The 25,596-nt window shown below is 41.0% G+C and overlaps 1 protein-coding gene across 1 annotated transcript in view; it reads left to right on the top strand.

Annotated features, from left to right (window-relative positions):
• The window catches only part of LOC139452131 (beta-3 adrenergic receptor-like), a 35,516-nt gene extending 11,304 nt beyond the window's left edge, over positions 1–24,212 (top strand). Inside the window, exons 2-3 of the mRNA XM_071233466.1 lie at positions 6,208–6,291; positions 23,424–24,212. Of these exons, the coding sequence (XP_071089567.1) occupies positions 6,208–6,291; positions 23,424–24,212 (873 nt within the window). The remainder of the gene's footprint in view (positions 1–6,207; positions 6,292–23,423) is intronic.
• Positions 24,213–25,596: the final 1,384 nt, after the last annotated feature.

Genomic DNA, 25,596 nt, shown 5'->3' with positions numbered 1-25,596 from the left:
TAAGTGAAAATTTCCGTCATTTTACACCTGTTGTTGTTTGGAGTCTTTCATGACTAGAGGATCTTGAAGTAGAGACAATGCTTCAACAAAGCTTATGTACACGATAACGTAACCATTTATGATTGGGGAGACGATCGCATCAACCTCTGTATGAGGTCATGGTCACTCAAGGTCACACTATGAAATCTGGTTCAAATATCAGGAAATTCGGCTCAATACATGAAAAGTCAAAGCATTCTGCCATCAGTTAAAATAGTTCATTCAACATCTATCATATGCAATATGTGTAGTTGTGTCATATGTCAAGGTCTTTTTGAAGGTCACTCTCTGATGATATGACATCTAAATAGTTTATTCAGAAATTAATGTCTAAGTGGAAGCTTCATACTTGTAACACCACATACCGCTTCAAACAGAAGTGACATTTTGAATGTGCTCGTAAAGTAGACGTTTTAAAATGCGCGTGTACTCTATAATGTAGTATTTATGATTGGAATCGAAAACATGAAATTGGACAAGAAACCACGTTGTCAAAACATGAATCATAATTGATGATGATGCAAAAGATTGTCAAAATATGGATTATAATTTCTCATCATACAAAACCTTTTCGATTATAACAGATGCTTCAGAAATGCCTTTTATACATGATGTGTATAAAGGCCATGTTAAACAGCAAGGACTTTCATACATTGAAAGCCTTGCTGACACGTCTTTTCAAAAACCGGAAATGATGTAATTAAAACGGAAATGCTTATGACGTTTGAAAAAATGTAGCCAGATGCAGGGAAATTTCTCTTTTACAGTGGTCTCTTGTTTTCTCAGTGTGCATGCTGTACGTTACAGGTGTTTATTATGAACATTTTTCTTCTTTTTTTACATTTCATTCATAGTTTCCTGAAGTTTAGTTTATGGTTTGATATTTCGAGGATTTGTTTCCAGTCAAAAATATATAACACTTCTCAAAAAGCTAGATTCATTAAGTGACCCGTGAAGATCCGGGTTGGAATAGGTCTTCAGGGGCCCATGCTTGCCATGAAAGGTGACTATGCTTGTCGTAAGAGGCAACTAACGGGATCGAGGATCGGGCTCGCTGACTTGGTTGATGCATGTCATCAACCCCGCTTTTCTGGTCCAGACTCGATTATTTACAGACCGCCGTCATATAGCTGGAATTTTGAGTGCTGTGTTAAACAACAAACAAACAACACTTTCGTTAAGTACAATTTTATGGTTAGTTCTTGCCATTGTTCGACAGTTTAACATAAAACACTAACGCGAATAATCAGTCTCGATTATCTGCCGAAGCAGATTCCATTGGGCGTAAAAGGCAAAATAGTGGTGAAAATTCTTTGAATGGATCCCTGTCAATCAGTGATGGTACCAGGTGTTCGCGAAAATGGTAAGCATGTCCTGCCCTAGTGGTAGCACCATAGCTATGTCTATATTTAGACCACCAAGCAAGTCCCTTCACTAAGTTCTAACACCTCTGCACTCTACATGTTCGAATAACGGATATCACGATAGATTTTCGAGATTTTCGAGATATAAAGGTTTACATATTTTGGCCAAGACGCTCTCATGACAATCACGTTTTAAAAGAGTATACATGCGTATGTCTGTGTGTGTCATATGGTCGTGCTATCAACCATTGGTTTGCCTGGCCAAGGCGTGATTATGTACAGGCCGTCGAGATAAAGTTGGGATGTTCCTGACTGCGGCGTTAAACAAAACTATGTTACTTCAATACCAGTATCTGAATTCGATATTGTCTCTTTTGTTTAGAAACACCATTGCCCAGAAAAGAAAATTATTTATAAAAATATAGATATATTATTAAAACATTATCACATTGTTATAAAGCACTGCAGATGACGGTTATCGAAAGCAGTTCGGAACAACGTCAATTTGTACTTAACTTAACGCTGAATGATATCGACTGTTTTCATGATTATATCTACAGTCACGCAGATACATGTAAGTCGAAAAAACGATATGGCTCTATATTTATGAAATCAACGGTTGGGCTCAAAATGTTGTACACATCCTGTATGTGTCAATAACCCATTTTACCATACCATATTTGATGTAGACGTTGTTGAGTAAATATTGATATAGACGCTACTGACTTAGCCACAATGTGTGTAGAACACAGAGACGTATCTTGCAACCGTACGCGATAACTCACATGTGACCAGTTGTTTTATCTGGTTTATGAGATGAGATGTTTAATATTCCATAAACATTATATGCACGTATATGCAAAAAAAAAACACTTTGGAAAGTGACAGGTATGGAAAAAACTGGCTCATCCGTTAATCGATTAACACAAATCTCAGGAATAACGAATCCTTCGTACGTGAAATGTGTCTTGATAAAATGATAAAAAGGATAAAAAGGATATAAAAAAATACACAGAAGTTTTGAAAACTATATCCCGGAAGGCGGGACAAACGAGGTTCTGCTTAATAGGATTGTATTGCGCCCACGACTTGTACATTAAGAATACCCGAGTTAATTAGTAGTAATTGTTCCTAAGTGGAGTGCGACTCGTTCGATCAAACTGTAGCAATGATTTAAGTGATTCGCATTTCGTTTTGTATTTAATCAGATATAAAGAAACTGGAATTGAGTTATTATCTATGCTTAAATGAATGAATGTAGTTTTAAGCCGCTTTTAGCAATATTCCAGATGTATCACGGGTTAAGGGGAGACACCATGGGCTTCACTCATGCTCATGCTTCGGCTTGACGAGCGTACACTTTAACCACAAGGCTACCCTAAGATGACACCGCTGGGACGTTATGTATTGATAACAATCAGATCAATACTGATAACCCAATATGTTGCGTATCGATATCTACCTGAAATGGCTCCAGATGAAAAAGATAGAACGCTCACTTGTCCATGGCATTGGGTTAACTTAACTATCAGACAGTCATAGTTACTATCATGAATGTGATGTTTGAAACTTTTGGCGTTTAACTTAAATATTGAACTCCTGTAAATACCTTACGTATTGTTGTCCTTGACAACCTATATCAACATCATGAAAGATTTGGTACAGTAAAGTACGCTTATAACGAACACGGTTATAACGAATGCGTGAATGAGTAACTACAGTAAACTACGGTTATAACAAACTCGAAGGGACCACTAACTTTAGTTTGTTATAACCGTAGTTCGTTATAAGCATATATACAGCATAACTATAGCAAAAAGTGGGGAAAAAAATCAGTTCGTTATATCCGTCAGTTCGTTATAAGTGTGTTCGTTATAAACGTACTGTAGTTGCAAAGGACACAAAATGGACTTTACTCTCTCTGGATTACTGCATTAAACCTCTCAAAATCCATACTGAAACGGCGCATGATATTGACTGTAGCGAGTGACTGGAAATTGGCTGATGGTCCCATTACAGTGTGATAATAACAGTCACCTTACAGAGGCTTATAGGCAATAATACATCGGCGTCTCTTAGGAGAAATAAAGGAACTTAACAATCACATAATCTTCAGCCATTCTTCATCGATCCTTGTACAGCGTTGTTGCTTAGTATCTGGCACCAACACCATATTGTCTCTGCTCAGAAGATGTCTATAAAAAGAAATTAATGTAAGCATGCTTGACATACAGTATAAACAGACGAACAGGAATGTGTTTGAGTCATTGTGCCAGACTGTTTATATAAATACTCACTTCAATGCTTCAATCCGGATATTCGCTCAAGACGGGCTGTGTAACGTGACACTGTACAACTTCCTTGCAATATAAATTATTTCTTTGTTCTAATAATAGCGTTAAGTTTGTCTGGTTATTTGTAATAATTGTTTTACACGGTTTCATCGTTTAAAAGTTCGCTAAATAGTCTAAATAGAATCAAAGGCAAAATGTAATTCCCTTTCTTTCAGCCTGCCTGAATTTCTTACAGTCATTTAGCAGCCCCAGTTGATCTCATCAACGATACAATGTTTGTTTGTTGTTTAACGGATTTGAACCAGACTCCAAACCTCATGTTTGTATATGTTACAATCAACTTGTAAAATGACTGAAATTTTCACTTAGGCAATATACAAAACACCAAAATATTTCAGTCGTTTAATTATGCATGGATTAGAAGCTAAATCATTTTTAGACTTTCGAATTCTTTTAATCCATCTTTCTCAATCACTTAGTGATGAAATGGAATGTAAACATGTTTGGAATAATTGAAATATTACCAAAATATTTTGTAAATTGCTTAAGTGAAAATTTCCGTCATTTTACACCTGTTGTTGTTTGGAGTCTTTCACGACTAGAGGATCTTGAAGTAGAGACAATGCTTCAACAAAGCCTATGTACACGATAACGTAACCATTTATGATTGGGGAGACGATCGCATCATGTATGAGGTCATGGTCACTCAAGGTCACACTATGAAATATGGTTCAAACATCAGGAAATTTGGCGAAATACATGAAAAGTCAAAGCATTCTGCCATCAGTTAAAATAGTTCATTCAACATCTATCATATGCAATATGTGTAGTTTTGTCATATGTCAAGGTCTTTTTGAAGGTCACTCTCTGATGATATGACATCTAAATAGTTTATTCAGAAATTAATGTCTAAGTGGAAGCTTCATACTTGTAACACCACATACCACTTCAAACAGAAGTGACATTTTGAATGTGCTCGTAAAGTAGACGTTTTAAAATGCGCGTGTACTCTATAATGTAGTATTTATGATTGGAATTGGAAACATGAAATTGGACAAGAAACCACGTTGTCAAAACATGAATCATAATTGATGATGATGCAGAAGATTGTCAAAATATGGATTATAATTCCTCATCATACAAAACCTTTTCGATGATAACTGATGCTTCAGAAATGCCTTTTATACATGATGTGTATAAAGGCCATGTTAAACAGTAAGGACTTTCATACATTGAAAGCCTTGCTGACACGTCTTTTCCCAAACCGGAAATGATGTAATTAAAACGGAAGTGCTTATGACGTTTGAAAAAATGTAACCAGATGCAGGGAAATTTCTCTTTTACATTTGTACGGCGTTAAAGCTGCACATATATGATCAAGGGTCAAATACACATAGACACTGGTGAGGTCAGCAATCACAAGCTGGAACACTGCTGAGCTTGACGTTGAATCATATTCACTACCTCATTGTCAGCTTTGTCAGAGCGTTCAGAATGAAGTGATCCATCACCAGGTCAACGGTTGTGATTGAAAACAGGCATCAAAGTAAGCTACGATGACCCTCTCAATAATCATAAAACATCTCAGGTTAAAGAAGAATCCGTTGTTCGATTCAGACTATATCAATAGTGTTTATGAGGTGAAGTGAAATGGGGTTTAACTTCGCGTCCAACATGTCTACCATGAATCTGTTTGAAAGCTTTGGTGAGGCCTTCAAAGTTGTAACGCTGATAAAAGACCCATTTGCATTAATAGTCGTATGATTCCTTTGAAATCTTTGCTCGATTGTACCTCAAAAGTTGTGAAATGTACTCACCAAGGACCTCAGCAGCTTGAAACTGTTCGACATAGAGGAAGAAAGGACTATTTGAAAGTCGAAGTCATAACTCTTGCCATACAGATTTGTGGATGGTTTTTGTCCGTCTGAGCATGAAAAAGATGAGACGGTTGACTGGTCTCATTTATTTTCTATATCAGATATCAGATTATCGATGTACCCGATGCTTAAATTAAACTTCTTGGCCAAATTCCCGTCCTGGTGGGGCCATTCTTAGTAGAAATTCCTGTATAGGAAACAAATCAGAAAGGAGAGGAGCACACTTGGTGCCCAAGGGGATGCCTCCTTCACATATGTCCTATCTTCAAGGCTCACTTAGACTTATCTAAGCATGATTTTCTTAAGCACTTCAGACTTATCTGAACATCAATTCTTTTAGCACTTACATGTAGACTTATCTGAGCATTAAACTTTCCAGCATTACACTTTCACATATTGTTTACTGAGTAAATTTCAGACGACGTTTAAACATAAGTGAAGTTCATCATTGAACTTTTAGCAATATTCCAGCAATACCACGGCGGGGGACACCAGAAATTGGCGTCACACATTGTGCCCATGTCGGGAATCGAACCCGGGCCTTTAGCGTGACGAGCGAACGCTTTAACCACTAGGCTATCCCACCGCTCTATTTTCATCATTGAGTTAATATTGCTGTTTGTTTTGTTTCAGTCTCGTCCTGCTCTTGAGATGAGGAAACATTATGGCCGCTGTTCCCAGGAATCGTTGAAGACAAGCATCCATGCTGCTTCAATGGTAAGGTTGGATACGCGATTCGTAAATATACCGATGGAAATGTATTAGGGAACGGAATACAATGGGAAGCATTTGTGTGAAATCACATCGAACATAGATCCTGAAGATCACATGAGATTGTTTACCACATCGGTGACGCGACAGGCGCTGACATCGATCGGATTCTGAAGCGGGTGGGGTGTAGAATATGTTACCAGTAGCCTTTGATTGAGTCAACTAAAGTTACAGCTGGGAGAGTTCGAGCTACGGTGTTAAACAACAATCACTCCACTTACATATTTATTCTTGAACCGGCGATACACGTTCGTCGGTAATAACCCAACATGTTTCTTTAGTTTTCCTCATCAAAATGGTTGCCTAAGATGGCAAAATGAAAGCATTAATTTGTTTGTTGTCAAGGTTTAACCTATGAAGGTTAAGGTCACTATTTAAACCATCGTGTGTGAAGGTTAAGGTCATTATTCAACCAATCATATGTGAAGGTTAACGCCACTATTCAACCAATCATGTGGGAAGGATAAGGTCACAATTCAACCCATCATGTGTGAAGGTTAAGGTCACAATTCAACCCATCATGTGTGAAGGTTAAGGTCACTATTCAACCCGTCCTGTGTGAAGGTCAAGGTCACTATTAAACTGACCAAGAGTGAGTGAGTGAGTGAGTTTGGTTTAACGCCGCTTTTAGCAATATTCCAGCAATATCACGGCGGGGGACACCAGAAATGGGCTTCACACATTGTACCCATGTCGGGAATCGAACCCGGGTCTTCGGCGTGACGAGCGAACGCTTTAACCAGTAGGCTACCCGACCGCCCCAAACTGACCAAGACATTTCGTTCAATGCTTATATCATATTTCAAATACATAGCATACCACGGCATTTTCAATTCTTGGCAATTGTCAGACTATGGGGTGTCACAGACAGTAATGCCAAGGGGGAAAGCCTTTTCTGTCCTGCTGTTCATCTTCAGAGCCAGACACTATAATGTGTGCCTTGTGTGAAACTGAGACATTGACTCAATGTAATTAGGGTAATCTTGCCCTGCCATGATGGCTCCGATCATTAACAGTAATGTGATTTAGCAGACAAGTAAGGTCATGTGTGAAAGACCCCATTCAATCTTCCTATCTCTCCTAATGGGTTCTGGTCTAATCTGAAGTAAAGTGGTTTGTATCAATCGTATATCAACACTTTGCAAACCAAATATGTTTCCTTGTCACAATCTATTACCACATATATTTATTGGAAACTATGTATCGACAGTGATAAACACTTCATGACGTCAATGACGTTTGAAAGTATTGTACCTCTGCCTGGCACCACATTGATTCACAGGCATGATGGGAATAGGTACCGTTAAGGTCTAAGCACTCACATGCCAATAATAAGCACTCCATTAAGGCATATTTACCTACAAGACCAATCTAGGCACTCGTTAAGCCGTATTTACCTACAATACCAATCTAGACACTCGTTAAGCCGTATTTACCTACAAGACCAATATAGGCACCCGTTAAGCCGTATTTACCTACAAGACCAATCTAGGCACTCGTTAAGCCGTATTTACCTACAAGACCAATATAGGCACCCGTTAAGCCGTATTTACCTACAGGGCCAACATAGGGACCTCATAAGCCGTATTTACCTACAAGACCAATATAGGCACCCCTTAAGCCGTATTTACCTACAAGACCAATATAGGCACCCCTTAAGCCGTATTTACCTACAAGACCTATATAGGCACCCCTTAAGCCGTATTTACCTACAAGACCAATATAGGCACCCGTTAAGCCATATTTACCTTCAGGGGCCAACATAGGGACCTTTTAAGCCGTATTTACCTACAGGGCAAATGAATGCACCAGTTAAGCTGTATTCACCAATATGCCAAATGTAGGCACCCCATTAAGTCATATTTACCTACAAGACCTATGTAGGCACCAGTTAAGCCGTATTCACCCATATGCCAAATGGCACATTCACTCACATAGCCTATATATGTTGTCCTGTTTAGCCACATTCTGCCCCACATCCTCGTGTACAGGTAAGCACCCCCATGACTTGTGGCGTCATATACCAAACAATATTCTGAAACGGTAGAACATGTACGGCAGGTGCTTAGAAAATTTACGGCATTTGCTTGGAACATTTAGGGCAGTTGTTTATAGCCTTTACGGTAGTTGCTTAGAACATTTACGACTGTGAAAGGAGACCTGTATTAAACATTCAGGCAGCGTAATAGACTATTTAATGTAGTTATTGTAGACTCAGGCAATGTATTACCTTCGCCTCTGAAGTCCCCTTTGATCGGCCTTCTCTTTATAACGTCTCTACACCAGATGTTCAATTTGTATGAAGGACAAAGCATCACAGAAGGGCAGCGGTTGCTGGCAAAATGGTTGGTAGATCACAAGACAATAAGACGTTAAGTTGGTGAAGAGTGCCATGGCGACCTTAATATCAAGCAAACAAGAAGGAATTGTCATCAAAAGAAACGAGATAAAAAACCTTACCACTACATAATCGAAATACGATGAAAGCAACTGAAGATAAAATGATGAATCAGTTTCGAAAATCTTATACACCAAAGTAAAACGGTGTATTCTTTGAATCGCAGCGATGACATATCACACAAAGTACAAAAATGTACTAATTTCTCAAAAGTTTACCCAAGTTATAGCTAGATGATTTTATGCCATGGCGTTAAACAACATTCACATCAGTCACGAACCTATTCTAAAAGCATCAATAAGGATTCGTTTGTAAGATTCCTATATGTAACCTTATTTTGTCGCATCGATATATTTGCCTAATGTTGAAACATGAAAGCATTTGTTGAAAACGTACCCGCCATCGTGTGTGAAGGTCAAGGTCACTACTTGACCGCCATGAAAGAAATGGTTATATTATATTTCAAATCTATTTGCATCAAATCATTTTCATTGCATGAAATGCAAGGAGAGTTTGACGATTGTCAGAAACGTGTGTGTCTGTGACATTATTGTCAAGGGACAATAGCCTCATGGTCCTGGTGATCCCTTCCAGTCCGGGGCCGTCGGGTAGCCTAGTGGTTCGCTCGTCAAGCTGAAGACACAGGTTCGATTCCCGACATGGGTACCATGCGTGAAGCCCATTTCTGGTGTCCCCCCTTAGCCCGTGAAATTTCTGGAATATTGCTGAAAGCTGCTTAAAACTATACTCATTCATTTCAGCATAGATCATAACTCAATTCCAGTTTCTTTATATTGTGTGAAGCCCATTTCTGGTGTCCCCGCCGTGATAATGCTGGCTTATTGCTAAAAGCGACGTAAAACCACATTCACTCACTCATTCCTTTCCAGTACAGGGCCCACTTGTACAAAGCCATCTTAGCGTTTATATTATCTTACCCTTGTTAAACTATGGTAGTTACGATCATCTTAGCGCTAAGATCGCTTTGTGCAAGCGGGACCAGGGCTACAGGTTGTAAAGGTCTATACGGTGTTTAGTCGAAAGTCAGACATTTCTTGAGGTTCACATTCGAAATACCCCTGAAACCACCTGGTTGGATCTGCTTAGACGCGTGCTTCTTGCAACATGCCGACCTCTCAATGGTTAGCGATCCTTCCACAAAGGTCGTCTTCCTCTTTCAAGTGTTAAATACAATGTACATGCCTACCAGGCTGTCTCGCCTGTCGGCTGGCGTTGAGAGATATGGGCCCAAGGCTTCCTCACTTGGTATTTCCTACAACGTGTATGATCTCATTCAGAGCATCTAATACCCGCCAATACTGAGTTTGCCAGAATGAAGACAGATACCAGCGCACTTAAAATGTCGTAAAGCATTACGCAAATGATTGATTAAATCTATTTTAGTAGGAAAGATCATAGTTCTTCACTACGGCCTGTAAATAACTGACTGACTGAGTATGGTTTTACGCCGCTTTTAGCAATATTCCAGCAATATAACGGCGGGGGACACCAGAAATGGGCTTCACACATTGTACCCATGTCGGGAATCGAACCCGGGTCTTCGTGACGAGCGAAAGCTTTAACCACTAGGCTACCCGACCGCCCCTGTAAATAATGGAGTCTGGACCAGACAAACCATTGGTTGACGGGGTACTGACCTGGCCCGGTTTGACCTAGGTGACGGCGTTCGACAGCTTGACTGGGGCGGTCGGGTAGCCTAGTGGTTAAAGCGTTCGCTCGTCACGCCGAAGACCCGGGTTCGATTCCCGACATGGGTACAATGTGTGAAGCCCATTTCTTGTGTCCCCCGCCGTGATATTGCTTGAAAATTGCTAAAAGCGGCGTAAAACCATACTCACTCACTCGACAGCTTGACTGAGAGTTCTAGTTTTCTGCCCAATACGGAAGCACATGACTCCTTAGGCAATTCAATTGTTCGAAGTGTGCCTCTGTCCACCGTGCTGTGAATGGGTACCCGGTAGGAGGAGGTGGTTATGTGAGTGTTTACCTTTTACAGGCAACTGGGTTAGTATACTCCCCAGGGAGCGGAGAATGAGCTGAGTGCACACTGATGCATTGAGTGGGGTAAATAATCTATCGCTAAGCGCTTGGAGCACGATTTCGGGTGAATATTTGATGCATTATTAACATGCACATATTATTACTGTACTAAAATTCAAATGAAGCTTCTCGGGAAACAGACTGAAGAATAATGCAGTCTTAATATAGTATGACATTAAACACGTGGGCATCACGAGAAATTCTTTCATTTCTTCTACTCAGTGTCAGTAAGCAGCGGTAAACATCCTGGAAATAAACGCTGTACTACTCGATCTCTTCCCGTGTGTTTACACAGGAGCATCCAACACACCTAATGTAGGCGGACGTCATGGATCCAGTAATAATTTAACAGAGACGTTCGCGATACAGCACGCGTCTAGCTTGCATTATTAGAATAAACACTTAACAGCCTGCGTCTCTGAAATCCTCAGAGGCGTAGCTTTTCCTATTATCGCTCTTCCACCATGTGTTTCACCAAATGTCCAATAAGGAAGTAACTTATTTCCCGTTGGTCAAGGTCACACAAGAAAAACGGCTTTATGATTGGCTCAAATAGAGCGTTCGATTGACCCGAGCACTCGTGTGCGTTCGATTTTGCACGCATCTAAATTATATTTTCAGAGTATTTGGAATGTATCTAGTGACTCCAAGGGACTATACATCTGAAATTAAATAATGATTGTAGTCAAAGAGGATTTGTCTGTCAACTCGGCACAACAATGTTCAATACTGTATAGCCATTTATTACCTGCCCGGTTTTGGCCAAATATACAGAACTATACTCGATGGCCATATTTGCAGTCCCGGTTCAGCACTAAGTCGATCGTAATTCCCGTTCTTTTACACTGATTTACAAAAACTGCAAACACAATATCGCGTCACTGGATTGTTTGGTCCATTACTTGACTGTCTGATCAAGACTTGATTGTTTACAGGCCGCCATCATATATATGGCAGGAGTACTGCTCATTCGTGACCAACTCATGTTACTCCGGGACAAGCTGCAGGTTACGGAAAGGGGCGAGTGGTGACGAATGGAGTACCGCTGTACGGTGTTAGGCAACAAACACTCTTTCTTTTTTATTCTCATTATGGTGGGTGAGCCGGAAGAGCAAGACATTCTTACCAATTTCGCGAACACCTGGTGTCATCACTGTCATACATTCATAATTTTTCAACACTACCTTTTACGGCCAAAGGAATCCATGCCGGCAGATAATTGAGACTGGTTATTCTCTGGCCTTGATGGTTTACATTTATGACAGTCAAAGCGCTAAGAGAACAGTTAAGCAGCGCCCTGTGTGAAACTGAGTCACATTATAGGACCTCCAAATAGCTCACGGTTGGTCAGGCGGTCTGGAAGTGGTCGCCAGTTGTTTCACAGAGTTGGATTTGAATCATTAGTTGCCCTGATCATGACCCAGGTTGTGTTCATGTTCGTTTCGTGCAAAGTCGCGTCCGTTGGGCATGCCAGAAACCTATATTCATGGGTTCGAATTCCGGTTCGATCCAAGTATGTTCTCGGGTTTGCCAGCACCATACCTGTACTCGTTTGGTTCACCAAAGTGGTAATGTGCCAGACCCGCATCACTTCGAGCTTTCTTCCCACATTAAGCTGACACGCCGTGGTATAACTGGAATACTGTTCAAAGCGACGTCAAACCCGACTCACTCACATCGAGATGAGGGGTGGTCGGGTAGCCTAGTGGTTAAAGCGTTCGCTCGTCACGAGGAAGACCCGGGTTCGATTCCCGACGTGGGTACAATGTGTGAAGCCCATTTCTGGTGTCCCTCGCCGTTATATTGCTGGAATATTGCTAAAAGCGGCGTAGAACTAACTCACTCACATCGAGCTGAAACCCACCCGTGATATAACTGAAATAATGGCATGAACCCATCTCACTCACTCATCCTTTGAGATGTGAGCATCTGTCACGACTTTCATCTCTGCCCTTTATCTCAGTGTTCTGTGCGTAAACTAGGTGTGCTTGCAGATCTTAATGTGGTCCCTCATTTAGGTTTGGTTTCTCAGACTATAGCTATTTCTCCAAAGGAAGCGAAGAGAGATTCGATGAGAATGTTTATTCTCTCTTTAAACGTTGCGGATGCGTCTAAGGGGAAACACACACGATCCTCACATGTAATCATACATTTGCTACAAATCCCTTTGCGCCAGGACTGTATCCGAAAGATGAAACTCAGATCTACAGATCCATTTCAAGCTTATCTAAAGGCTGGGATATCGTCTTTGATCATGTCCAACACGTGTGTATCACGTGTGTGATAAACGCACTGCAGACATTAACAGTACTGGACTGTGTGGTGCACGTGTGTCTTGTGCAAAACGTGATGTTTGGCTGTGATATGCAAGATAAAGCTCTTGTACAGCTATGATATCGGAGCTTACAGCTGCCAGAAATAATAATCGAATATTAAAGTAGAGCCAATTGACACCTATCTGTTACAAACTGACAGATGTGTTGGGAAGATGTGTTTTTCTTCATGGGTCTCCTTCTGGAGAAGGGTGTTGCTGCCTTTCACTGTAAGGCTCAAACATATGTTGATCGGGGTTCGGATAATGTTAGAATAACTTATATTAACGGCTGGGCAGAAATGTACTTAAAATAGCGCCACATGCGTGTGTGTCGTACTCAGTTTACGAGACGAGTTGCAGTATTTTGGTTTCAGATCAGTATTTTCTGTTAACTTTCGGGAGCTCCATTTATTTCTTGCAACATAAACAGGCTCCCTATTATTAATTTTCTAATTACATATAAATAACGAACTGTGTTCTTGTTTGTTAACCTATACTCCGAGGCATCTGAGAGGGGATACACTGTGTATTGATACTCTGAGTGGGGAGACACTGTGTATTGATACTCTGAGTGGGGATTCACTGTGTATTGATACTCTGAGTGGGGATAGACTGTGTATTGATACTCTGAGTGGGGAGACACTGTGTATTGATACTCTGAGTGGGGATAGACTGTGTATTGATACTCTGAGTGGGGATTCACTGTGTATTGATACTCTGAGTGGGGATAGACTGTGTATTGATACTCTGAGTGAGGACACACTGTGTATTGATACTCTGAGTGGGGATAGACTGTGTATTGATACTCTGAGTGGGGAGACACTGTGTATTGATACTCTGAGTGGGGATAGACTGTGTATTGATACTCTGAGTGAGGACACACTGTGTATTGATACTCTGAGTGGGGATAGACTGTGTATTGATACTCTGAGTGGGGAGACACTGTGTATTGATACTCTGAGTGGGGATACACTGTGTATTGATACTCTGAGTGGGGAGACACTGTGTATTGATACTCTGAGTGGGGATAGACTGTGTATTGATACTCTGAGTGGGGATTCACTGTGTATTGATACTCTGAGTGGGGATAGACTGTGTATTGATACTCTGAGTGAGGACACACTGTGTATTGATACTCTGAGTGGGGATACACTGTGTATTGATACTCTGAGTGGGGATACAATGTGTATTGATACTCTGAGTGGGGATACACTGTGTATTGGTACTCTGAGTGGGGATACACTGTGTATTGATACTCTGAGTGGGGATACACTGTGTATTGATACTCTGAGTGGGGATACACTGTGTATTGGTACTCTGAGTGGGGATACACTGTGTATTGATACTCTGAGTGGGGATACACTGTGTATTGATACTCTGAGTGGGGATACACTGTGTATTGATACTCTGAGTGGGGATAGACTGTGCATTGATACTCTGAGTGGGGATAGACTGTGTATTGATACTCTGAGTGGGGAGACACTGTGTATTGATACTCTGAGTGGGGATAGACTGTGCATTGATACTCTTAGTGGGGATAGACTGTGTATTGATACTCTGAGTGGGGAGACACTGTGTATTGATACTCTGAGTGGGGATAGACTGTGCATTGATACTCTGAGTTGGGATACACTGTGTATTGATACTCTGAGTGGGGATACACTGTGTATTGATACTCTGAGTGGGGATAGACTGTGCATTGATACTCTGAGTGGGGATAGACTGTGTATTGATACTCCTAGTGGGGATACACTGTGTATTCATACTCTCAGTGGGGATACACTGTGTATTGGTACTCTGAGTGGGGACACACTGTGTATTGATACTCTGAGTGGGGATACACTGTGTATTGATACTCTGAGTGGGGATACAATGTGTATTGATACTCTGAGTGGGGATACACTGTGTATTGATACTCTGAGTGGGGATACAATGTGTATTGATACTCTGAGTGGGGATACACTGTGTATTGATACTCTGAGTTGGGATAGACTGTGTGTTGATACTCTGAGTGGGGATATATTGTGTATTGATACTCTGAGTGGGGATACACTGTGTATTGATACTCTGTTGAAACGCGGTGTATGGATACTCTGTGTGTTGAAACGCGGTGTACTGATACTCTGTGTGTTGAAACGCGTTGTACTGATACTCTGCGTGTTGAAACGCGGTGTAGTGATACTCTGAGTGGGGATACTCTGTGCATTGATACTCTGAGTGGGGATATAGTGTGTATTGATACTCTGAGTGGGGATACAATGTGTATTGATACTCTGAGTGGGGATACACTGTGTATTGATACTCTGAGTTGGGATAGACTGTGTGTTGATACTCTGAGTGGGGATATATTGTGTATTGATACTCTGAGTGGGGATACACTGTGTATTGATACTCTGAGTGGGGATACACTGTGTATTGATACTCTGAGTGGGGATACAATGTGTATTGATACTCTGAGTGGGGATACACTGTGTATTGATACTCTGAGTGGGGATACAATGTGTATTGATACTCTGAGTGGGGATACACTGTGTATTGATACTCTGAGTTGGGATAGACTGTGTGTTGATACTCTGAGTGGGGATATATTGTGTATTGATACTCTGAGTGGGGATACACTGTGTATTGATACTCTGTTGAATCGCCGTGTATGGATACTCTGTGTGTTGAAACGCAGTGTACTGATACTCTGTGTGTTGAAACGCGTTGTACTGATACTCTGCGTGTTGAAACGCGGTGTAGTGATACTCTGAGTGGGGATACTCTGTGCATTGATACTCTGAGTGGGGATATAGTGTGTATTGATACTCTGAGTGGGGATAGACAGTGTATTGATACTCCGAGTGAGGATAGACTGTGTATTGGTACTCTGAGTGGGGACACACTGTGTATTGATACTCTGAGTGGGGATACAATGTGTATTGATACTCTGAGTGGGGATACACTGTGTATTGATACTCTGAGTGGGGATACACTGTGTATTGATACTCTGAGTGGGGATACACTGTGTATTGATACTCTGAGTGGGGATACACTGTGTATTTCCGAGTGGGGATAGACTATTTATTGATACTCTGAGTGGGGATAGACTGTGCATTGATACTCTGAGTGGGGATAGACAGTGTATTGATACTCCGAGTGAGGATAGACTGTGTATTGATACTCTGAGTGGGGACACACTGTGTATTGATACTCTCAGTGGGGATACTCTGTGCATTGATACTCTTAGTGGGGATAGACTGTGTATTGATACTCTGAGTGGGGATACACTGTGTATTGATACTCTGTTGAAACGCGGTGTATGGATACTCTGTGTGTTGAAACGCGGTGTACTGATACTCTGTGTGTTGAAACGCGTTGTACTGATACTCTGCGTGTTGAAACGCGGTGTATTGATACTCTGAGTGGGGATACTCTGTGCATTGATACTCTGAGTGGGGATATATTGTGTATTGATACTCCGAGTGACGATAGACTGTGTATTGATACTCTGTTGAAACGCGGTGTATGGATACTCTGTGTGTTGAAACGCGGTGTATTGATACTCTGTTGAAACGCGGTGTATGGATACTCTGTATGTTGAAACGCGGTGTATGGATACTCTGTATGTTGAAACGCGGTGTATTGATACTTTGTTGAAACGCGGTGTATTGATACTCTGTGTGTTGAAACGTGGTGTACTGATACTCTGTTGAAACGCGGTGTATGGATACTCTGTATGTTGAAACGCGGTGTACTGATACTCTTTGTGTTGAAACGCGGTGTATTGATACTCTGAGTGGGGATACACTGTGTATTGATACTCTGAGTGGGGATAGACTGTGTGTTGATACTCTGTTGAATCGCCGTGTATGGATACTCTGTGTGTTGAAACGCGGTGTACTGATACTCTGTGTGTTGAAACGCGGTGTACTGATACTCTGTGTGTTGAAACGCGTTGTACTGATGCTCTGCGTGTTGAAACGCGGTGTATTGATACTCTGTGTGGGGATACTCTGTGCATTGATACTCTGAGTGGGGATATATTGTGTATTGATACTCTGAGTGGGGATAGACAGTGTATTGATACTCCGAGTGAGGATAGACTGTGTATTGATACTCTGTTGAAACGCGGTGTATGGATATTATGTGTGTTGAAACGCGGTGTGTGGATACTCTGTTGAAACGCGGTGTATGGATACTCTGTATGTTGAAACGCGGTGTACTGATACTCTGTATGTTAAAACGCGGTGTATTGATACTCTGTGTGTTGAAACGCGGTGTATTGATACTCTGTGTGTTGAAACGCCGTGTGTGGATACTCTGTATGTTGAAACGCGGTGTATTGATACTCTGTGTGTGGAAACGCGGTGTATGGATACTCTGTGTGTTGAAACGCGGTGTATTGATACTCTGTGTTTTGAAACGCGGTGTATTGATACTCTGTGTGTTGAAACGCGGTGTATCGATACTCTGTGTTTTGGAACTCATTGCACTGATAATCACGCTATTGATACACTGTCAGTAGATAGATCAACCTTCTTTGGCTGAAGGGGAGATATTTTATCTCACCATAACATACGATTGTGAAAGCACATCATAGTGAAGACACCATCACAAGACGATGTGCTTCCAGCAAATGCCACGACCACGTACCTACTGACATGATCTTGCTGCAGAGGAAGTGGAGAGATCCCGTGTCGGGAACATAATGATGGTCAGTCTCGGAATCCAGTGTTTTCCGATAAGGTCAACAGACATGTATTCAAACTGTTGTGGTAGACATTATTGTAACTTCGTGATTCAAGGCGCGCTGGGTCAATACAAAGCAAAGTCTGATGACTGCACAATTATAATGTATTGTTCTGAAGGGTCAGCCAGTACAATGATATCTTTGAGGAAGAACGTGTAGGCCCGACGGTTGCTTTGTATAACGATATGTTTCGTTTGAACAGTGGTGCCATTGTAGTATAGTTTTATACACACGCAAAATGATTTGTCTAGTTTTTTACTTTTTGTATTTTTGTAAATGTTTCATTAGCTGTGGCTGAATAGAATTAACAACCCTAAACACTGAGATAAGCATACAGAGGACGACTTGCGATGAAAGCTGAAAGTAGTCTGCTGCTGTCAGTTTAGTGAGATATTTTCCCCACCACGGCTGATACTAGAAAGCAGTATGTTATGAACAAGAGAATGGTCCGGCGTTAGCATTGCATACCAGATGTTATCAGCACTAGCAACGATTTACGCCATCGGTTTACGACGACCCAGCAATCAGGCAGGCCACTGTAGCTCCTTGCCCGCGTTAACCGACTCTTGTTATTCACTGGAATCACCATAGGGCTTATATGGTAATAACACGTTTTAGCCAGATTTCCAAAGCTGTTATCAAAATTTTATGTGAAATCCTCAACTTTCTACAATGCCTTGAATCTTCCCATAAGAACAGTCTACTGGAATATGGGCTCAACACATTGTGCCCATTTGGGGGAACGAACCCGTGCCTTTTGGCGTGACGAGCGAACGCTTTAAACCACTTGACTACCCCAACGTCCCTTTCAGAAATGAACCGCAGATAGTGGTAGCTCATGTTCGAGAAAATGATCAACATTCTAAGTTTGACACGGTAATGTACCTCTCTGTTCCAAGGTGACATGGTAACACTCACTAGTCTGTACCTGACTACAAAGGAGATAATTTGAAACTTCAATATCATGGATCGATTACTATCTAAGTTTGGTAAAAGCCGCACCAGACGGCCATCAAGGAGATAGGATTATGTTCATCTTTACGCCCCCTCCTTAATGTGTTAATGCCTTACAATCAATAGCAGCAGTGTCCAAGTCTCTGGTGCCTTCAGAACATCTACATACTGACCTCAACTCACTGTCACCTAGGGTCATTTATGATGCCAACTCTTCCTTTACGAGCATTGATGAACCGGACTGAATAATAGGTGAGGTGAGGTGAGGTGAAATGGGGTTTAACGTCGCGTCCAAGATTATTGCACTTATATAGCGACGTGCATGTACGTGTGTGTGTGTTTTTGTGGCTGCTTGTACTAGTCCGGACGGATGCCGATTTATAGTGCTAGCTCACTGAGATACCATGCCGCAGTTTAACATCAATACCCCACTCAGACACAGTATACTGACTCCGAGCCGACCAGTCCTTGTTTTAGCCCCTTAATCCCGAGCGCCAGACAGGGTAACAACAAGTACCATCTTTTAACGTCTTTTGGTATGACGCGGTCGGGGATCGAACCCCGGACCTTCCGCTCTCCACTAGACCACGGAGGCGGTAGTGAATAATAGAGGAATGGTAAGACGGATGCCGACTGTGGTATCACTTCATCAGAACCAAACATTAAATTCAAAAGTATCAATGGCTGGGCTTAGTTTTACAAGTATTTACGACTGATGCTGGTTTCTATGCTGAGCCAATATTATTTTCTAGTGCAAATAGAAATCTAATTTCCTGATAATTATTCTATATAGACAGATCTACCAGTCCCTAATTAAAACTTTGAACAAGTTTGAACTTGATCCAGACAGATGATTATTTTTGTAAGAGTTAATACACATCCCCAACATTTGTGTCCAGACAGTTATTTTCAGTGCAGGGCACATTCGGCTTGTTGTTATTATGCTGACAGTTAAAGAACATGTTTACGGAGGAGCTTCTGAGTGAGAAACGACTTCTATCCTGGTAGGTTCGTGTCAATTTTTTGTTGTAGTTTATTACTATTTGTGGAGGATAACATCTGGAGTAAGAGTCAGAATTACTAGAAGGAGATACCTATCCTGATTTACCCTTTCTAGTCATTTAGCCCAGGGCGGTGGGGTAGCCTACTGGTTAGAGCGTTCGCTCGTCACGCCAAAGACCCGGGTTCGATTCCCGACATGGGTACAATGTGTGAAGCCCATTTGTGGTGTCCCCCGCCGTGATATTGCCGGAACATTGCTAAAAGCGGCGTAAAATCAAACTCACTCAATCACTCATTGAGGCCTATTTCAGCCCCAATACGATGGTTATGTTGATGTGGACAGTGATACGGGTTTTACGTATTCCTTGCGATGGAGGACCTATATTGTAGTTTTATACGGTTGTTATGCAGATAAACCATTGACCCAAACAAAGGTGAATCTGAAATTTAAACACAAACTAATGGGCTACATCGAAAAGCAACGTGGGCCGGTTAGTTATCTGTTGCCCCGTGTGTCCTAGCTGAATATGTATAAATAGGAGTTAAACATACTGTGTTTTCATTGCAGAACTAGGTTACATGTAGATTTATCGGCGCGAAATTGAATTTGGAACCGAAAGCGCAGCGTGAGGTTTCAAAAGTTAAATTAAGCGCAGTCCATAACGTGCATGTAGCACAACAGTTTCATTAACAAACATCACAGCGCATCACTATTATGACGTCATATCGTTCATTGTGACGCAAGGTTATGACGTCACACTTGTATATAGAAAAGCGCCATCAAAACTTGAAATACATCATTTGAATAGTGTAGCACTATAATTGTACTTATAATTATTTGAATATGCCTACAGACAATGGCAGTAAAAGTAGTACTATTCAATTAGAGGGGGTTTATTGTGATTTGAAACCTCTGATTGATCAACCAAAATTGAGTATTTTCCAAATTCATGAAATAATTGCAAATGATCCTTTAAGTCTGGTCTTATCATTTACCGAACGTTACAGCCTAATGGAATGGTAAACTTGCACAGAGCATTGTATATGAAACTAACAAAAAGGGTTATGTCGTTTCTTGTTCTTGAGTTCTGTTCATTATTAACATTTTCTGAAATTATAAGACTGCCCATGTGACGTAAGATTGTAAGATTGCATTCTTTTTTAGATGTACTTCAACCCATTTCCGTAGGAGACGATATATATATACATGTACCAGTGGGATGATCAAAGCAAGTTCAGGTTGATGCATGAGCACAAGACCCGTGACGATCCAGGGTAGAATAGGTCTTCAGCAACCCATGCTTGTCGTAAAAGGCGACTATGCTTGTCGTAAGAGGCGGCTAACGGGATCGGATGGTCAGGCTCGCTGACTTGGTTTGATCCATGTCATCGACCCCAATTGCGTGGATCGATGCTCATGTTGTCAATCACTGGATTGTGTGGTCCAGACTCGATTATTTACAGACTATATATAGTCATATAGCTGGAATATTGCTGAGTGAGACGTTAACAAACCAACCAACCAATCAGCATGAGCACAATTAGATTTTTTCTCTTTTCTGAAGAGAGCAAGCAAGAATTGATCCACAGAATCTCACCTTGAATTGTACACGCCATGTACTGGGTGCACTGTTAGACAATCAGACTATTTTTACTGATTCTGTATTTTATATATTTTGTTTTCCCATCTTTCGCGATTCCTAAATTAAATTAGTTTTAAATAAAGTCATCTTATACATTCGCCCACTTGAAAATACATCATCCAGGTCAAACAGTTGTGTAACCAATTTCCTGTTTTATTCAAAATACTCTGTCCATCTTTAAAGGTCTCCGCTTTTTCGATTTTTGAAGCTGTCAACACCGATGTAGCAATGCCATGAGTTTATAAGCACATGGTCATGTACTTTTTGAACTTTTTTTGGAAATTTGGTATCATCAGTTTGAACCTTTGGACGTCAACACCTCCAAATTGGGAAACATGTTTGGTCATACCTTTTGCAACGGACAACTTACAAATTGGATTCACAGCCAAAGGCATGTCAAAATAAGTAAGGTCTTTCCTTGCCTCGAGCTGTGCTATGAGTTGTCTTAATTGTACAGTAGTAGTGGGGATATGGAACAGGGAAGCAGCACATAAACAATCTGATTCAATTATTAATAAATTAATTACGACGTCCAGTGTCCTTGCTTTCAGACATTATGTCCAGTTATGTTAATGATAGAGTTCGTTGTCAAGTTTACCGATGTGCTTATACACCTTAAACCAATTTCCGTGTCGTGCAAACAGATAGTGGTTTTCTTTGAATCCTCATTTGTAATATTGTAATTGAATAATTAAATTCTTTGATAGTTATAGTTTTAAATTCGCATCCTTTGTTTATTTAGTTTGAAGTTCTTTGTGAGAGTTGCCCATGCATTCCACATATCGACATCATTCATCTATTGAAAAGAATACTCCAATAGCAAATGTTTGGCCTGAAAAAATCGATATTTTACTTCCCAGCCCTCCATAGAGAACAGACTGATGTTATATAGTCGAAATGAGAATGGTGATATTGATGAAGAATTCATCTAAGTTGAAGTGTTAGAGTATTACAGTCTGCAAACATTGTCAAGAAGTCAAGTAATGCCGATCTTTAGGCAATTAACATCACGTATTGAAAAGTGAGATATTGTGCTTATCATCTATCTTGACAAAAATAAATATGCATAGGAAAACGGCCAGTGTATTTGTCACAAGCTTCAGACAGATTCACCGTGTCAATATCGAGAAGCATCTTCATATTGACACTGGCTGACAGAAATAGGCCGATTGCAAACTTCGTAATCAGGGCCGAGGGGCAGAGCGACTCATTCTGGACAGGAAGGAATTGAATCGGTTTGTGTAAATGAACCTATAATTTCACAAGGTTTGTTGACTGTGAGCTCCGTTAACCTCAATTGATCTTACTAATACTGTACTTACTTTTTACTTTTTTCACTTTTCAATGAAAAATGGGTGCTTGGTGGGTGCCACCGTTAGAGCAGGACATGCTTACCCTTTATGCACCATCAGTTTTTCAGTGATAAATTCATATCATTTGCACGGCTATTTTTTTAATTCTTTTATTTATTATTTTTTTACAACAAAATGTCATTATACTTTTGGCCTCATTATTCTCTGGCTTTGAATTCTAAGTTCTCCCTCTCAAGGATTCGCCTTATCAAGGGTTGTGCTATGCAATAAATCAAATAAGGCTGATACAAGGCTGAAATCAGTCTCACATAATCAGAATTAAATTCTCGTCCAGGGAACACACATGACCAATTCACTTCGAGTTGCATCCCCTAGTCGTGCCAGGAACCGGTGAACGTATAGGTTCAATCCCTGATTCGGTCTGATTGTGGTAATTGGTTTGTCAGCACAATGACGTATCAGGCCTGTATCCCCGCTGGTTTAGTAATAAAATAATCACAAGAAGTATTACAATAGAACAGCAATGAGCAACAGCAATACAATAAATCAAGGCAGTCCATATAAGTTAAATAATATAAATATCTAAGTTTAAATATGTCCCTCAGAACTGTGAGTTATACGAAATATATGGACATGAGTTTAACATTTCTCTCTGCTTCAGGGTTCCCGACGGTCTCTCAATCTGAAGGCAGCCAAGACTCTTGGCCTCATCACCATCGGGTTCTTCGTTGCTGTTACACCCTGGACTGTGACACAGTTACTGATGGCGCTGGGAGACGTAAAGGTCCACCCTCTCCTGGACTTCTCCGTCACATGGTTAGCGCTAAGCAACAGCTTCTGGAACGTCATCATCTACTGTGTGACCAGTACATCCTTCCGACTGGCTGCTGGGAGACTCTTTTCCCGCAAACAGACTGAAGCGCGGCGCTGTGCCATACACCAGCCCAGGGTGGAGTTGCTGGCGACTCGGAGTACAATGCTTGATTCTTTGGAGCATATTGCATGCAATGGAAACACCCAAGAGGAGTGGAGGGGTAAGAATGGTGTACACGTGAACGGTTACGGACGTTGCAACCCCGACAGTTGTAACAACGGTTCAGATTCGTGGCGGCGGACTCAAAGACCTAGCTGTTCCGCTGTGCATCAGTGTAAGAGACTACACTCAGACGTCCCCCACAGTGTTAACCATTCCTGCCATGGTTGTGACCATGATGTGATATTTCCATTCGAGGAGGACATTGTGTCACAGGACAGTTTCCATCTGTCGAGGACACATAGAAGGAAGTCCTCAATGCTACAAGACTGCCTTTGTAACAGGACTGAATCGGCGCCAAACATTCCGGAAATCGAGGTGTTTCCCCTCGACTCCATAACCAAGACGGGACACTCTGGAATCAATGTGTGTAGCAGCGACAGCAGCGGTTCCGACACCATTGTACAGTCCGACTAGTGCCATCCTAGACTCTTCATAATGAATATGGAACGTCCACACATTGTGTCACTGTCACAGTGGTATACACCTTCGTTTGGACTGTTGTGTAAGGATATGACCAATCACTGGTGAGATCAAACTGTTTCTCTGTGCCTGAATTTGCATGGAGAGATGTCATAAACTGGAGGAACCTGAATACATGACACTTTTGTGTGCATAGTAAATTGTTTTTTCTTTGTACGACATTTCAGCTTCTTCTTGCTATCCATAAAAATATATCATTTATTCGTGTTTCCTCAACTTCTAAATGCCTATGAAAGACTGGAGAACAATCATGTCTGACTTGGAATTCTGTAAATATGGATGAAACAGGGTAATGTAATAGATGATCAAAAGAGGATGATGAAATGACGCAATTAGATGTATCACAATGGTGCCAAGTCGATAGCTCAATACATTCATTTCTGTGAACAGTCAGTTATATATTCTGTTATTAACAAAATAGCGTATCATTTTATTACCAAGATGTCACCATCGACTATCAACCGCTGGACCATAGCATCACTCGAGCAAGGACAGGTAAACCGCTACCTTCTGTTAAATCCTGTGTTGCTGAAGACAGGCGGGGGTAAAGAGTCGTTTCAGATGTCATTAACTGACGAGGGTACTTAAGCTGTCGACATCATATCTATGGTTGAATGCATACAGACGGAGATACACAAGGAGGTGTGTGAAATTAGAGCCTATATTTAATCATTGTTTGTCAGCACGCACCGTCGTTTTTAACCTTTAGGTTGTCCGCCAGCAACAACTGTACCGTGCCCACACGTTGTCAATCTGTACATGTTCCGTGTTGAGAGAGGAACAATGGATGTTACGTAAGTCCATGTGAAGTATTTCTTTTCAGCCTGGGTAAAGAATGCACACGATTGCCATAAATGTAATGTTCGTTTTTTTATGGAGCTGTAAAGGTTACAATTTAATACAATCCATTACATACATTGAGTATAAATCTATAATCGCCGACAGCAGATTTCTTCAAATACTCTTCTCAATTCTCAATTTTATACACCTGTGTATATAGAGAAATATGACCCTTAAGGGGAGATAACAGCCGTTTTGCATTATGAATGCTCCAGACAATCGATTAATGGTTTTAAGTCATACGTTGAAGCTGTTGTTAGTGATTCAATATAATATATTTGATATCTTAATTTTTACTTTATCTCTTTTGGACATTGTACATAAAAGACATTCTGAGACGAGGGCCTGTGAAATGGTCTGCTTGTTACAATCTTGATCGACCTACTGTGATAATCATGACAGCAGGGGGCGGTATCAAGATTAAATAAGCAAATTCATACATGGTTGTATCAGAGACAAACACCATGATACCAAAACA

The sequence above is a fragment of the Haliotis cracherodii genome, unplaced genomic scaffold, assembly GCF_022045235.1.
Source record: "Haliotis cracherodii isolate W230 unplaced genomic scaffold, xgHalCrac1.p SCAF_9, whole genome shotgun sequence".
Taxonomy (NCBI): domain Eukaryota; kingdom Metazoa; phylum Mollusca; class Gastropoda; order Lepetellida; family Haliotidae; genus Haliotis; species Haliotis cracherodii.
This window is presented reverse-complemented; position numbering and strand designations above follow the sequence as displayed.